Source organism: Calonectris borealis, chromosome 7, assembly GCF_964195595.1.
Source record: "Calonectris borealis chromosome 7, bCalBor7.hap1.2, whole genome shotgun sequence".
Lineage (NCBI taxonomy): Eukaryota > Metazoa > Chordata > Aves > Procellariiformes > Procellariidae > Calonectris > Calonectris borealis.
The window spans coordinates 23,836,157-23,853,675 of NC_134318.1; the positions used below are offsets into that span (position 1 = coordinate 23,836,157).

General features: G+C 41.5%; 1 protein-coding gene across 4 annotated transcripts in view; it reads left to right on the forward strand.

Moving 5' to 3' along the window:
* WDFY4 (WDFY family member 4) overlaps nucleotides 1-17,519 on the forward strand; it is a 144,503-nt gene that overhangs the window by 84,053 nt on the left and 42,931 nt on the right. For all 4 annotated transcript variants that reach the window (XM_075154612.1, XM_075154613.1, XM_075154614.1 and 1 more), the window contains 4 exons: nucleotides 9,585-9,733; nucleotides 10,849-10,969; nucleotides 13,396-13,481; nucleotides 14,818-14,880. In XM_075154612.1, coding sequence (XP_075010713.1) covers nucleotides 9,585-9,733; nucleotides 10,849-10,969; nucleotides 13,396-13,481; nucleotides 14,818-14,880 — 419 coding nt within the window. The remainder of the gene's footprint in view (nucleotides 1-9,584; nucleotides 9,734-10,848; nucleotides 10,970-13,395; nucleotides 13,482-14,817; nucleotides 14,881-17,519) is intronic.

Genomic DNA, 17,519 nt, shown 5'->3' on the forward strand with positions numbered 1-17,519 from the left:
TAACTTTGGTCTGATGTTCTCAATTTAATCCCTTTGCTTGAAAGCCAGAAACCTGCCCTTTGCTTTCAGCGTAAGCCCCACAATGGTGACTCGAGGTCAAATCCTTGATGTTGTATATGCACTGCACTTAGCCATTTTCCGCAGGACTGTGAGAGATATTGTCATGAGGAGTAGACCTGGCCTCATTCTCTGATCTTTTCCAATGTACCTGTTTCTTCCAGTAGCATCATTCCCCCCATTGGCCCAAGAGTTCGCAACCTATAGTGGAAGCCAAGGGTCAGCCTTGAAGTATTTAAACTCATCCATCACAGTGCTGTGATACATAGATATAGCATAGATATAGCAATAATTATTTTATTTTTATGTCTCATATCATTGCTGAATTTTCTTGATGCTTTGCCAGTGGCTGAGGGTCATATTCGTGCTCTCTAACATGATGGCTTCCTCATGCTATTAGAGCTGTTGGTACATTGTCTGTCTATACAAGATAATTCATATCCTTGCCCCTCCTCCTTTCCCCCCCCCACATACCTCTCCCCAGCAGAAGGAGACAAGCATGGAAATGTGAGGCATGATTTCCATGTGCTGATCTCATTTTGAGCCTTCAGGCTGTCTGTCTCTTCTCCATGTAACTCTGCAGGAAGCTGTCAGAAACGCCAGGCATGTTTTTTTCCAGCAGCAGTCACCGTGTTGCTGAGCTGACAGAAGTATTAAAAAAAGCAGTAGGGGGTGACATTAGCTGTCCTGCGCTCACTTAGTGCGCCGCGGTCCTGCCTTGTAAATGGCTGCCTCGTGAGCTGTTTGCACTTTAAGCAGGCAACTGGAACCATCTTACCTACTGCACTGCACAGAAAAGTCATTGTGATGCTTTGGCAGATACTGAAAAGTGGTCATTGTTTTATAATGTCACCCAGTGCTATTTTTTTGCATTACCATTAAACAGACACCTTTCTACATATTCAGATATGTGAGATGGCTTTTTGCAGAAGCAGCAGATCAAATGCTATTGATATTGTCTGTTGGTTCAGAGTCTGTTCCTCAGCAAGTTAAATCAGGAGAATATGGGTGCAGGTGGGGTATTGTTATGCTAATATCATCTAGTCTTTTGTTTTATCTTACTTGAAAAATAGAATAGAAAACATTTCTAGGCATTCCTGTGAAAATAGTTTTAAGTATTTAAACAAGATAAGTTTACCACTTGGGACTATAAAGGAGAAAACAAATGGATATGGTTTGAGTATAGGCTAAAGGAAGCTACTGAGAGTGGTTAGTCCCTGAGAGAGTGGAGACTAATCATATGAGGGAGCAGTCGTGTTCTGTGTGTTTGAACAGCACCCAGACCGTGCAAAGTTAAGCCTTCAGATATGTCCTTTTTTGTCGCTTTTTTTATGCAATAAACTACCCACAGAGGAATGCATTTCCCAGATTTCAAAGTCAAACACTCTGAATTTAGGAAATGCCAGAAATCAAGAAATTAATGCCAGATCTGTGCAATTATAGCCTGTAATGACATAATCACTTGCTGGTTTTACCATAAGACTGTCCCTTCTGCTTTACCAGTACACAGGGTGGAAGGTATGTATATCCAAATCCATACCTTCAAAGTAGTATTTAGTTGTATTGACCATAAGTCTGTCTCTTCCAGCCAGAATCCTTGTAATACCTATAACTGCACCTTCTGTGTTCTGCAGCTAGCAGGAATGCTATAGACTCCAGTCATCTTCCTTACACATTGTTAATTTATCACTAGGGTATGTCTATCCTGAGCAGGCTCTATGAAAAAAATAATAATCCTATAGTTATATGGTAACATAATGCATACACAAAGGGGCTGAATTCAGGCTGACTTTTGAGGATATGACTTTGCAATTATAATAATGCTTTCTTAAATTTTGTGTGACATTCCCAAAGCTTGAAAATTAAAGCCTCTATCAGACCTCCGAAGAATAGTAGGCAAACGGCAGAATTGCTGAAAGTTGCAGGTATCACATTGACATCTGGAGAAAGCATCTTTAGAGTCTTCCAGGCCTTTATAATGGCCTCTGCCAAAGTGGCAGCTGGAAGGGATAGTAGGAGTATGTTATGATCCTGGATATGGCCTGTCCTGTAGAGGGAGGAGATTGCAAAAGAATCACAAATCTCCTCTACCATGTGTCCCAGCCCTGCCTTTGGAAGGGAGAATGTGTTGTGGTGAGCACAGTTTCTTTCCTGATTGTCTGAAGTTTAGCTTCAGCTGTTTTGCCCCTCTCAGCTGCCCCTACATTCCTGTGGTGTTTGAGCTATCCTGTCCCATTCTCCTCACCTACATAGTGCAGCCTCCAGTTCTCAGGATTCTTGATCTCGTCCTATTTCCCTTGCCCAAGAGTCCTAGTCTCTCCTCTGCAGTCACCCTACCCTAGATAGTAATTTCCAGTTATATGAAGCTCCGTGCTGTTCTTTCCCAGTTTCTTTCTATACTCTGCACCAGTTTCCCGTAGTCCCCATCAGCTTTCAGTGATCTGCTAGAGCCAGATCTAAAAGCCAAAAACCTTATATGCAGTGTTGGTGAAATGCAAGATACAGAGGGCCATTGTTGTGTTTTGGCTCTATGGAGGTACATAAAGAAGTAAGTGGGTGTTCAGAGGAGTTGTAGGTGTTTGTGGCTCGCCCACACACTAAAAATTTGGGCACAAGGGATGGAGGGTCAGGGCAGTTGTTTGCAGACTAAAGGATAATGGTGGGCTGGTAGCTGAGATATTTTGTTGCTTCACCTCCTCCCTTACAGACGGCCGCAGCACGGACCACTTGTGAAAGCTGCGCAAAACGACTGCTCTTGGTGTGCATGGGAAAAATGTGACTTTGAACTCAAAGTAGGGAATTGAGTCATCTCGTTGCTGAATGTTTGGAACTGGTGCTGTAATTCCAGTAGTGTAAAGTAGTATCTATGTGTATATGCCCAAAGCACAAGATGTTTTTGTCCTGCACACAGAAGTCAACGTGTGTAATTCACTAGATGAATATATCAGACTGCAGGTGCAGATTTACAGGTGTGGCTGTCAGGGCTGTCCTCTCAGAAGTAACTGAACTGTCGTACTCTGGCTCCTTGGTTATACATTTTGCTGAGGCTCCATTGAGGTTATAGTGTGTACAGGTGAAGATTATATTTTGCATGTACCTTCAGTATACTGAGACTGTATGCACCATAGGCACGGAAGGAGAGGTTATATGCAATGTGGGTGATGTTACACAATATATGCTGCTACAGAATCGTGCAAGAGAAAAGCAAATAGGAACCTGTCCTGACCTAATCTATCATCTTGCCTACCAAAAGCCAGAGCCAGCCCTTTAAATAACCCTGGCTTACCAGCAGAGACAGGGAGATTGGATTCCTATGTCTGCAACCTGAGCCCCCAACTGCGAGATTGCCTCCCTGATCTTTACAAGCCTAAGGTACTCCTGCCAGGTTGTTAATGTGTGGTTAGCATGTAATAGATGAAGAAAGTGTTGGAAAGCTTGGGGAATGATTTTGGTGTAGAAATTCTGAATTTTGGAGAAAAGTAAACCTCTGTTTGCCAGCAAGTCATTCAAGATGGTAAGAAATCCAAGCAGCTGGGGTAATGAATCAGAAGTTAACAAGAGGGCACGGCCTAGCAGAAATGTGGGCAAAATGCCTTTGCTTGAAGGAGGGGCTGGAGAGAGCACAGGAGATGCCAAGGACAATAATATAAGCGACTAGCATAAATCAATTAGAGGGAGTGGGATCCATGGTTGAGAGAAAGGAGATGATTAAAGAACAGGCTCAGTTGAAAGAGGGAGCAGCTATAAGGTTCAGCATCTAGGACCAGCAGAATGGTGCAGCAGCTCTGCATCCACTTGGTGGAGCCAGTGTTTTTAGGGGCATTACACATCCCTCACAGCTGTGCAAGACACAACACAGCCTGTTTTCATGGGAGCACTGTTACGCTTCATCCCAGTGCGAGGGTGCAGCAGTAGAGAACTTTACATGAGCTGATGTGCAGTGGGAACAGGGACTAGATATTGTGGTCAAAGCAGAGGATTAGGAAGCCAGGTCCTTGGCACAAGCCATTTCCCTTTTCTGTGCCTCTGTTTCTCCTCTTCCCTCCCTGCTGCAGGAGCAGAGATTGTAATGGCTACCTCACTGCAGGAAGGAGTGCTGAAACTCCTCCCATGTTCAGATGGGAGCGCCTGAAGAAGGACAAGGTGTTGCAGATGATTACTCCTCTGACTTGCCCTATCTGGGTTTCTGCTGCAATAGAGAGGCTGCTTGGAGCCCTTTCCCCAGCCCATGCTCCTCCACCCCTACCCCAGCTCAGTGAACAACTGTGCTACTAGGTGCAAAGGACAGGATCTGACTCATGCTGTAAGTGTCACAAAAAAAAAAAAAAACAACCAGAGAAGCTTTAGTCAGATCTCTGCTCTTCTGGATGTGCTCCTTCACCATGCTACTTGTGCTCCACGGATACCTCCTAGTATTTCCCCTTCATATCTGCTTCTGGGTGGGGTTTTTAGGTGTTCACCTTGATGAAAAAGGTCTTTCAATTGTAAGGCTGTAGCTACTCTCTGGATCTCTGCAGAGCTCCTGACAAACTCAGGGTCCTGACTACCACCTCAAGCAAGCACAGCTGATCTCCTAACAGTTAGTTGCTTTCTGTGGAACGATGCAGCAGGGAAAGGAGCAGGCAGACTTTGCTGTGGTTATTCCTGAGAGAGTCATGGGAGCAGTGGGAAGGGCATGAACTTGAGTGAACTGACCTAAGGGGAAATTTAAGAGCTCATATTAGTTTTTTGGCAGCATTTTCTGTTTGAGAGGAGCCTGGAGTGAGACAGAGACGTCTGGGTGTGCAGGAGGTATGAGCACAATCCTATTAGAACTGGCTTCCAGATGCTATCATCAGCTAAGGGATGCCAACTTCTCAGGCTGGAGATGGGCTGGGACAGATGGCAGCTTTCATCACAGAAAGCGAGGACAAAGAGCAGTTCCAGTGCCCATGATCATGTGCAAGACAAGAACCTTCTTCTGCCACCCCCCCTTTCTCCTAAATATCTGATATTCTTTCCTTGCAGCATTTGGGAAGTTGTTAAAACCTGAGAACTGAACACTGAAGAAACACCTCCCACATGAGGTTTTTGCTCCAGTGGAGTAAGAGAGGGAGGGTGAGAGGAGGCTACCTGCAAAAAAGGAATGTGTCCTGGGTCTTCCAAAGCAAAGCTGTGACTGCGAGGCTTGCTTTCTAGCAATTGCAATGGTTTCACTCAAGTCTGAGCAGAAGAAATTTGATCCAATGTTTGTAACAGTTCAGATGTGACCAAACTTGAGCCTAGAGCCCCTACTACTAAAGACTAGGTCAAGTAGATTTAGTTTCCTTTGGTCATTGAGCAGCTGGAGAGAATGAAGCAACCTGTCATGTATTCTTAAATTGTGATTAATGAGACGCGTGTGTGACGGTTTCAAAGTAAGATGAGACTTCAACAACAAGCTAACAATCATTGCAGGAAAGGTCTTGTGAGTAGCACAGAGAGGTGAACCTGTATTGCTCTCACTTACCATGATAACACATATCTGTTTCCCTAGCAAAAATTATGAAAACAACGTATTTGATTTCATATACTCCTAGTCATTTTAAACTCTGTGGCCCTAAATAACTTTACCGACAGATCCTTTGTAGCTGATGCACCCTCAATACGCAACAGAAAGGGCAGAAAGAGTATATAACACAGGTTTCATCTCTGTGATTCCTGATACAGTGCTACCTGAATGTGTTGCTTTTATGTGTATCGTGCAAAGTTTTTGTACCTTTTGCTGAGCAAGTGATTAGAAACAGCTGTGAATGTTTATAGGGAAACATGAGATGTGACAATGAGGAGGAGGAAGGGGCGTCAGGAAGTCCCTAAGCCAGTGGTTGCTGAGAAGGTATATTAAGATCAAGAATCACACCATACCTAACACATTTCTTATACTCTTTCCTTAATCTTCTGTTACTAAGATGCAGAATAGTTGTTTAGATGGACCTCCGAACTGAGTTGGAATAGCCATTCTTTTGTCCTTACTCTGTAAAAATGCTATGCTCAGGAGATTGTGTGGCATGGGTAAGTGTGTTCCAGTGACATGGTTTTGTGACTTTAATTTCCTTGCATTGTATTTTTCTTTGGAGAGGCCATGCTAACACTACTAGAGTCTGCAGGAATAGATGGCTAACCTCCTCCAGTGTTTTTGAAAACTGTGTAAAGACTGTTTGCATCTTCAGGCATGTAATTCCTTTGGAAATCTGGCTCTTGAACTCCAGAGCAGATATGTTTTTATGGCTATTTGCTTAAACGCAGCTAGAGCATTTACAAACAGCTCTTCTGAAAAATAAGAAAAAGGAAAAAACCTCATGCCTTTAGCTTTAATTCCCTCATACATCTGAATGAACAGAGCAATCAAGAGTTGCAGGGCTTTGGGCAATAGCTTAGAAGGTAATTATTCAATTATTTTATGTCATGTTTGCTTCATTGATTAATGATTCTAGTGGCTGGTGAACTGAATTGTGTTCTGTTTTGACAGAAAATGAAAGTTTTTATTTAATCTATGGTAATTTCAGGCTGCTTGGTGTTTCAATGCAAGACTGTAGGTACAAGACTGTCCTGGTGGGTGTTCTCCAGTACACCTCTTTGTCAGATCTTTATTACTCACCTGGAATAAAATGAGCCCTGTTCTCCAAATGAGAACAACTGACTCAACCCAAGGGCTCTAGTATTTCCAACAGTACAGATGTATTTAATTCTGTTGGGGGTGATAACATAAAATTGAAGAAATGGATTTGGCACTGGTGACTGTTACTGGTTGGATAGTACAGAAGATAGAATGTACTGGGGCTTAGAGTTTAAGGTTTGAGAGGTACATGCTCTCTTCCCTCTCAAGGCCTGCTAACGTGTCCCAGTCCTGCCTTAGGTGGAGTAACAAAGTGATTATTTGTGCCAGACCATATTAGTGATCATGAGCAGGCCCCTTTCACATTCCACGTGCCTCCCAAAACCACGAACGTGATCTCTAGCATATGGGCTGGGTTTGCTGAGATGGATTTCTTAGAAGTCTGGATTTCAACTTGTGTCCATTTAACTATTTTACAGAATTGCCTGATGTTTCAATATTCAGTTACCTTCCTTTTGGGAAGAAGCTATCTTTCTGCTATTTAATTACTTCAGGAAACCCTGTGGTTCACTAATGTGAGCAGAATTCCCCAGTATTCTCAGTGCAAGCATACATGCCTCTAACCACGTAATGGCATGTACACACGCAGGCACTCCGGTTCAGAGAGTTCTGTGGTTGGCATATCCCCGCAGAGACAGGCATTCCTGTGGGATCTGCAGGAGAGGTGATAGAAAAATGCTAGCTTCCTCTTAGAAATAATTTAGAGGGGAAAGAGAAAGAGATTGAAGGGATTTTCATCAAAAATTACCCACAGAAATCTTCCAGGATTGTTTTTTTTTTTTTTAAACCCAGAATTAAAACAACCTTCTGTGCCCCTCAAGTGATTTCAAAATGAAACCCCTCATTTTGTTGGTAAAATAATTGCTTTTCAGTAAAAAAAAATAAATGCAGAAACAAGATTTTATTTCAATTATTTATGAATTTATTATTTATGTTATGCTGACATCCAAGACTGAAAGCTTGTGTAGCAGTGCAGGTCTGTTTCAGCTGACCTGAGTTAGCCTATGTGTATTTTGGGATGGAGGCAAGGAAGGTTGTAGATTTGGTTCCAGAAATAGTGAGGTAGGAAAAAAGGCGAAAAGCGAAAGAGAACCATACTCACTCTACATATCATCATGTAGACTTTACATGATCTAGCAGAACCAATGCTATTTCTGGGTCATTTTTGCATGCACAAAAAATAATACAGGACCCCTGTTGTTATGAAATTTGGTAGATGTAAGATCATTGAGATCTTAAGAGAAAAAACAGACTTTGTGATACTTCTCATACTTGTCAATCAATTCTCTCAAGAACATTGCACTAGATTTCTGAACCAGCAAACTTCTGTTACATAAATACCTCTCAGATCTAACTTCTCTGTATGCAGCCCTTTGGTCCTTGCAGTTTCAGATGGACTCAGCTTGCAAAATTTTACACTCATTTCTGGATTGTATGTAGTTCAGGATTGTGTTGATTTATAGGGGGAGCTCAGCAGTGAGCAGTTTTCTTAGTATGTAAGGTAGTATTAGTGTTTTAAGATTTTGGGAGCATTAGTGTTTTGTTGTAGTATGAATGTTTGAAGGGATTTTTGCAAATAGAGGGTGCTTCATCTGAGACTGGGCTGATGATTAGCTCCTGCCTCCTTCCCTGGGAGTGTAGGAGGTACTGGTTCAAAGTTCTGGTCCAAATTGGGTACAGCAGTGAGTTGACCTTGATCCTCCCTGTTGACTGCGCTAACCAGTGGACTGCTCTTTTGGAGCTGAGTATAGATAGAAGATTGAATCAACAGACAAGAAAAATAAGGAACTTCATGCCTCTAAATGTTAGGGAAATTCTTTGCAATGAATTACTGCTTGATTTTAAAATCACAGCTTTAAGTTTCCTGCAGCACACGCATTTTTCCCGATTGTTGGGCTTTTCTGGTCTGTGTATTGGTCTGTTTCCTTTCTACACCATCTCAGCCATAGAAACTGTTCCAGAAAAAAGACTTTTTTTTCTTTATCAAAACTGGTCAATTCCCAAGAAAACTTTCTATGAACTGGCATATATGACTGAAGAATTACTTTGTTGAAAAATTCCCAATGCTTCTAAATTGCGGGTTAGAAATGCCTCTATTTTAAGGGCCAAGTTAATTTACTCTGGAGAAAGAAAAAGAAAGTGAGTCTTAGGATGCCAAGGAAGGTTTTTTAAACTATTCCAGAATGTTTAACTAAATCTTTAAGACACCTAGAATCAGAGATTCCTATATTTTGATTGGCCTTCTGTATAATATAGGAAGAAAAAGTGCCAATGCAAGGAGTTTTGTGCTACTAAGTTTTCAATCCATTGTATGCTGATTCAGCTGGCCATGGTGAGATAGATACCTAGAGTATTAGATCCTTTCCTTGCTCATTGCTCCCTAGGATCCCTTTGCAGGATTTTTTCAAGTATAGATTTTACTGGGATCTAAATAAAAGTATTTGCCTTTTCTCTGTAATCTAAATATACATATATTTATTATATGCCACTGTTTTTCTGTATGATGCTGTGTAAGTCACTTCTTTCCTTAGTGCTTCAACCGCCTACAGTAAGTATTGCTGTCTAACGAAGTTTTGCAGTGCTAACTGCTGCAACATTTGCAAGCTCTTCATGTTCTGTAATGATGTTGCTAAATATAGCCACAGATAGATGGGGAAGGAACAGATTTACTGTGGGAAAAGGGCATCAGACCCTCCCACTACTAGTACCACAGAGGCATGCACTGTCAGTCACATGGTGATTTTTGCGGCTGCATCCTTATAGACCTGCCAATCAAAATGGCAGCTGTTTTGGTACAAATATATGTCCTTCTGCATCATTTGGTCTTGCTCTCTGCTGTCCCTGTCTCCTGTGTTACCCACTCCTGGCTTCGTTATGCTTGCTTCCATTCTAGGTCACGTTCAAGTGCTCTGTGGCAGTTGTGCAGGGGCATACAGCATTAGAAGGGGTGCTGCTCTTTGGCAAAGAGCACTTTTACATTTGCGAGTGCTTTGTGTTATCCCCTCTAGAAGAAGTCTACTGTACACATCACTGCTTGTCCAGGTGAGTCATTCTTTCCTCCTGCTTGGTTAACTTCAGTGTTGACACAAACCTCGAATTTACACAGACTTTGGGTGGATTTCAAAAGGGATATTAGTAAAGCAAGAATTTTGCCATCCTTTCCATCTGTTCACAGAATTGTTTAACATAACTAACATAGGTGCTTGTTCACAGGCTTTGGAGGTCCAACAAGGACTCCCAGCTCCAACAGATGGAGATGGTGGGCAGTCTAACACATACGTTGCTGTTTTTCAATTCTTTTAAAGTGTTGTTAATGTTTCTTTCTGGCTGGCTCCCATCTTTTATTCATATGGAACAGTCATTACAAGAGCCTTTAGCTTCATTGTCTCATAAGTTTTTATTTGTTTCTCCAAGACAGAATCGTAATTAATATTTGGCACACTGCTATCATCTTTGACTCATGATTTATTGAAACTGATCAATATTGAAAATGAGTCTGTTAGACTTAGCTCTTTGCGCATATTGTGTGCTCATGTGCAAAGCCCAGTGGGACAGTGAGTAACTCAGTGTTTTTACTCCCTGTCTGCTCTGCATCCGATTCTTACTAAGTCCAATATCAGTCAATCTGATCAGGTGACTTAAGGATCGATTGGACTGGGTCTGATGAAAGCTTAGGTTGTTTTTCTAAGGGATTTGCTATGGGCTAGGCTGTAGATAGCAATTGCAATACATGTACACAACTAAAGTAATAATGAATTAATTGCTTAATTATTAGTGCCAATTAATTGCTTTTTATAATAGTTGTGTGTCCATATGATGCTTGCCCTTGACCCAGGCTTTCAGGTTCTCCCACCCAGCTCCTTCCCTTGCTGCTTCTCAGACTTCAGTGTGTGCAAAACATTGCTGTCTGCCTATTTGCATGCCCTAAAATAATTCCAAACCTACCCCTAGCCTCCACAGGCTCTTTATTTTATTTTGAGAACTAGTACAAAATCTGCCTTCAGTATTTAGCTTTGTTTTCAATTCATGTATGCCCCAGTTGATCTTGCTATCTCTTAGTATTTTTATTCTTTAGGGAGGACTTGGATGTTCATGAGGGCTCTCCTGATCTTTTTTATTTCAAATTAATTCTTTTCTTTATATTTTTTCTCTTCCAGCATCAGTGATCCATTTATTTTCAACTTATGTCATAAAGATCATGCTGTGGGAGACCAGATGTGTTCCCGTTATTCGTATCATGATATAAAAGAGATTCATCTGATGCGCTTCCTTCTGCAGGTAGGAACTAACATGCTTGGTCATTTGAGGGAAAGCTGCAACAGCAGTAATGACATGTGACTGAAAACTACTTGCACAATTTTTACTAAGACTGCTGAGAATTCTTTGCTTGAGTCCCAAAATGCTTTTGCTTCCATCATTGCTTCATTAGCCTTTGGTAATACAAACTCCTTCCTATATTCACCAGAGTGTTTAAGCACCCTCACTGGAGTGGCTGGCTCATTAGTTGTTAGGCTAACAATGTTCTTCACTGTTTATCTCAATGTTTTTGAAAATAAGGCTTGAAGTCAATTCCCTGTGTTTTGATGGAAGCTCCCAGTAAGTGTCTGACTTTCAGTAATACTCAGCTCCCACAGACTTCAGTAGTTTTGGACATCAGTGGATTATGGGTATGTGTAATATGCTTACTCTGGGCCTCTTGGAATAACTTTCAGGTTGTGCATGTGCATCAATACATGAATTGTAAGTTGGAGCACAGGATTTGAATCCTTTGTGCCTTTAGCTGCACTACCCAGAAGCTAGTCATTACCAGTGTACCCTTTTAGTTTTGTCTGGTTTAGATGAGCCTGTGATGAGAATCACAGAAGAGTTGTAGCTAGAGCTTCTTGCAGCACCCGAGCCTGTACTTGCTCTAGAGGGTTTTGGTACAGTCTAATTCACAGATTTGGTTTGACAAAAATATGGAGTTTTGAAGCAGCCGTAACTAATTACCTCTTATTTTTAATCCATTTTGAGATTCAGCAGAGAATTAAGAAATCGTTCGGAAAATTCAAAAGTTGGAGAAAATGGGGCTGATAATTGTCTTATGTCATGTAGTATGGCACTTATCCATGACTCAGCCCTGTTTTGTTTTATATTTAATTATGTATGCAAAATGACAATTTTAATAGGTGAAACTTTCTTCAGGGTGTAGCATATCTCAGTGGTTAGGTCACTCTCCAAGCATGTATAGGAACGTTAAGTCTTGTGCCGAGTAACTGTATGAAGCTTATTTTCTTACATCGCTGGTGAGCAAGCTGAGCAACAGAACTGTCACCTCTTCTTCTGTTTTGTGAATAGCATCAAAGTTGCCAGTGAAATCTTGCTGCCTTCTCATATATTTACATGTCTGTGTATGCATGGATTTTTTTTAAACACGTGAAATGGAAATGTTTTGTGTGACCCAAAGTGAAGAATTGAGATGAGTAAAAGCAGTCTTTGAATTTGCCCGGGGCAAAGGTGGGGCTTGTTGCTTTGAGGGTTCTTTGTGGGTTTTTGGTTGTGGGTTTTGGGGAATTTTTTTTTGTTTATTTTTGCTTTCTTTCAGTTAATGAACTGAAAACTCAGGTATCTGTATCAGGCTCTCAAATTCTTGCACTGGGACTCCAGTGGAAAAATATTGCAGAAAAAGAAAACTGATTCCTGTGCTTTCCCTGTGGGACAGGTGGGTCAGCTGTTTAGGCAGCTACTGTGCCTCAGAGAGCTGATCTCCTGTTCATGCACATAGCCCAGCTCAGAGCAAAGCACTGTGAAACCACACGGCCCAATTCTGTAATGGCAACACTTGAGCAGACTTGGTTTGGAAAGCTGAGCTTCAGAGCAAACGCTGCAAGCTGTTTATTGTCATAGCTGCTCTCATATTACCTTTTTGCTTTATTCTTAATTTGTGAATCATGTATGGGGCAGTTGCCATTGTGGTGTTTTTCTAGGTTTGTATTACAACTGTCACATTTGGATTGAGACTCATGTCTGGGTTCGCAGACACTACACATTATTTATAGTTTTACTTGACTGACTTTGGGGAAAAAAGGACCACTCACTGAGTAAATAATAGATTATATGCAAATGCCCAACAGAACAATGTGTGGAGACATTGTGGAAAAAAGGGGGCGAAGTTTCCAATTTTGATTATTTAAAGCTTCAGTGAGAAATGTCATAAACTTCCCTTCCTCCTCTGCTGCTTCTAATCAGGAGAAATTATTTTGGCAATTCTGTTGAGCTCGCTATTTGTTTAGAAAGCAGTATGGTCGCTTTCTAAAAGAAACTGTTATTTAGCATACCCTCTTCATGTTATGTTTCTCACCTTAATAGAAGTTAGTGCTACTAGTGTCTTGTTAATCACGCTGAGATTTCAAGATAAAAATGCTTCAGAAGCAGCAGGAGGAGGCGGGTGATGGAACCAATATCTGGAGTTTGGTTTTGCTACAGAGAAGGATTTGAACTCCTAGTCAACCCAGTAGGACCATTCCTACAGTTGGAGAAATTGGGAGTATTAGGCATATTTTGCTACACTTCTTCACACTTGATACAAAGTCAAGGCCTTTTTTTTTTTTTTTTTTTTTTTTTTTTTTGTAAGCCCTGAAGAATTGGACAGGCCATGATGGACTCTTTGCAGCACTAGGTTTTGCTCTGCAGCTCTTCACACTGTAAATTATTTACCTTTCCAGGAGATCGCCTTGGAAATATTCTTCAAAAATGGTTACTCCAGATTTCTTGTCTTCCATGACAGCGACCGAAATAAGATATTTAAGAGGTAATCACTACTTCATAATAACATGTGAACACCCAGGTGACACTCTTGGTCTATTGCCCCTATTTATCCTGGCTTCAGATGTCTGTTTTGTGCTGTCCCAGGGGCTTTTTATTCAGTTGCAGCTCCTTGGTCTTTAATGGGTTACACTTAAGCAAAGCTATGAAATTTTTCTTTTGCTGACCTGTGAATTCTTCAGAGCATTATATAGACATTGATTTATCAAGGATGCTAATGCATGTGTAGGACTCTTCTAGCACCCAGTGGTGCGTTGTATGTCCCTGCATCCCGGGAAATAGCAATTGTGGCTGTGCTGCTTCCTCTCACTGAGATGAGAGAGCCACCTCCATCTCACCTCACAGTACTGGGTGAAACAAGGTTTCTTCCTGCTTTCTTCCAACACGCAAGTGTCATTAGATTCTTTAGGAATAAAATGTTTTTGTGTCTCTGACTCTGATTTTGTGTCTTTGGTGTGGAGTTAACTTTTAACAATGGAATTTTTGTTTAAAGAAGCTTTCTCCTTATGCGCTCATCTTGTTTGATGGAACTTGAACCTGAGACTATGAAGTGATTAATTTGCACTTTGTTTTCTTGCTTTTTTTTTTTTCCTACAGCAGTTCTGGCCATTATATCAGGTTTACTTTCACTGTCCTTTACGCAGGAAAAATACTTCAATATGTAGTACTTCCTGTGGTAAATTCTGCAGCCTGGACTGAGGATTCATACTGTTAATTTCTAAACAATCATAGCAGTTCCTTCTGCTCCTGAAATCACTGAACAGTTTCTAATGGAGCATTGCTTAAAAAGTCTTCCTTTCTAAACTGGCTGCATAGTGTGGCTACTTAGAATGACCAGGTTCTGCCCCAGAGCCAGCTGTGTTGCCCCTCAGCTGAAGGTTACCAAACCTATGTGTTTCAAGGGTTTAGTACATCTGACATCATAAATCCCCAGTGGAAGTAAATAGGAATGGCTGAGACATGGGTTGGTATTTCTTTCTGCGATTTTTGCTAGATAAATGTCTGAGTGGGTTCTCATTCTCTGGCTTTAATTAATAGCACCTTAAACCACCTGATCATAAGTCCGTAGCCCTATATCAATTCAAGGCCCTATTTGGGAAAGGAACTGCTTTTATCCAGCCCATAGACAACTTCTTAACATTAAATGTATGCTTTTGCTCTGTTGTCTTGCAGCTTTGTCCTAGGTTACAGTCTCAGTGAAACGTTGTGGCATCCTTCAGGAAGGAAGTTGCTGTCAGGATGTGATATAGATTATATACGTATGTAATGTAGACAGATAACCATTTAAATAATTATAATGTGATCTTTCATATCTCCTATAGATTTTGCTCTTTCCAACCTGCTTTGAAGTCGAAGGGGATAACAGAAGAGTCCCTGAATATAAGGTAAAACATAGGAAACATTGGATAACTGTAGATGTCATGGTTTAGCCCCAGCCGGCAATTAAGCACCACACAGCCGCTCACTCACACACACACCCTGCCTCGTGGGATGGGGCAGAGAATCAGAAAAGTAAAAGTGAGAACACTTGTGGGTTGAGATAAGAACAGTTTAATAATTGAAATAAAATAGTGTAATAATAATAATATAATAATAATAATAATAATGAATTGTAATGAAAAGGAAAATAACAAAAAGAGAGAGAAATAAAACCCAAGACAGACAAGTGATGCAAATGAAAAACAATTGCTCACCATCAACCGACCGATGCCCAGCCTGTCCCCAAGCAGCGGCCGCACCCCAGCCAACACCCCCCAGTTTATGTGCTGAGCATGACGTCATATGGTATGGAATATCCCTTTGGCCAGTTTGGGTCAGCTGTCCTGGCTGTGCCCTCTCACAGTTTCTTGTGACCTCCAGCCTTCTCATTGGCAGGCCAGTATGAGAAGCTGAAAAGTCCTTGACTGCTTAGCAACAACTAAAACATCAGTATATTATCAAAATTATTCTCATCCTAAATCCAAAACACAACACTATACCAGCTACTAGAAAGAAAATTAACTCTATTCCAGCTGAAACCAGGACAGTAGTGCAATTGTATGAATAAGTTGAACCTTAAAAAAAGCATCTAGAAACCTACCTATTCATGCCCCCTATTTTAAAGATTCAAAGGTGTCCGCAGAACTCCAAAAAGCATTCTAGTGTACAGCATCCACAGTATGAAGACATGAAGAACGTGTTGAGTAGCTGACTGTGCATAGTTGATTAATAATTATTACCTCCTTAATACGACTTTATTGGTAAACTCTACACAGATGGTTAGTGTGGGAAAGAGACAGTCAGTGAGATGAGGTTAGAGCTAATCCATAATGATTCTGAGTAATGGCCTCTTTCTTGCGTGATTAGGGCAGACGGTGATAGATGTACACATGGATGTTTTGGCATGTTATAGTAACTGTGCAGTGGAGATTCCAATTTGTTGTCCCTCAGATTTACCACTGCAGGAAAAAAGTTTTCTTCTAGTGGGAGGTGATTGAGAGCATGTTTCATGCTGACCTTGAGTTACTTGCATACCTGTAACTCTTCTCAGTTTGGATATCTGAGGAACACAACCCTGTGCCTAATTGGTGTCCTCTGAAATGATTGCCTGGAGGCTGGAATACTTGGAGACCTGAGGGGCAGATTGCCCCTATGAGTTGTGTCAGCTGTACTTCTTTTAATTTTCACTCTACCTGTTGTAGGTCATTACCTATCTTGTAAGTGAACATTTTCACCACTGAGTACTAGCCATCAGCTTGCAAAAAGTATCAGTGCAGTATGCAACCAGCTCTGGCTAGAGCCTAACCTATGCCAGAGGTGATGGTTGACTCTGTGAAGTATGATGTGCGTTCTGTGTGGAGTAACTGGTAACATCCCAGAGTTTCCTTTGCCTGTGCTTGCTGGGTGGGAGTGTCTTGAGATAAGATGCACTATGACTGCAGTAACTTTGGGCTTTAGCTGGGCTTGTGATTATTGTGAGAAACACTTGACTCATGTTTGATGTCAGAGATGGAAGCAAGTCTATGTCTATGTCTAAAGCAGCCTGTCCTGAATCACATAAAGCTCTGCCTTCAGTTTTACTCCACTGTCTGAGAGAGGACCCTGTGCACCTTATTCACACTGAAAATGTATTTGGCATAGCTTGTTACAGTATGAGCTGAAATAAAATAAACATAGTGCCATTGCCTAAGTAATGATCCCAGAAAAGTTGTGCTTAAGTGGAGAGTTAGAGAAAATGACCACAGTGGGCATGCTTCCCTTTACCAAGCTCCAGTCTGGGAACTGAAGGACTGAGGACTTGATGAGTAACTTTTGCCTCTTTTGAATTCTGGAGCCGTTTCTGAGTTAGAAGAATTCAAGAGCAGCACAAGGGGCTCCTTCCCCATCTAGGGAGCAATGGCCTTCTTCCATAGCATCCCAGCTTTTCCTGCCCTACCTGAGACAGGGAGGCAGGCCAGACTAAGCTCTTTGCCTAGACACACTATTAATAACTGCACAGCTGAAGCATGGAAGGAAGAAATTACTAGTCTGATGTATCATATGACGTTGAAGTAGTAGCATTTCTGGGAAACCCCATATCAGTTTTTCCACCTAGACCATAGGAATAATACATAGGAGTTCTGACTCCCAGGCTCTACTGTGGCCATTTAAAAAGTTACAATGGGCTGTTACTGGACAACTGAGTATTTGCCCCTGGCACTTTATTCTTCATTTAAATATACTTAAATGTTTGCCACCACCATATGTTACTATGGCCACAGCCAGCACCTCTTCTCGTGTCATGCTTGACTGCTTTTATAATCTGCTCATTGCTTGTACCTGTATATTGCTGTTTGCAAGCTGTTTGTCAGCACACTCTGCCCTAGGGATGTGATTTGAGCAAGTGAATGTGTGTGCTCGGGTGCACACGTGCATGTGCACATGTGAACACAAAGCTAAAAGTACTGTGGGGACACCAGACCTCATTTCATCAATTCACTAGCTGACTCTTGGATCGTGGAAGAGGGTGGCGACTTCTCTTAGTCACTGCTTAAGTGATATGCCC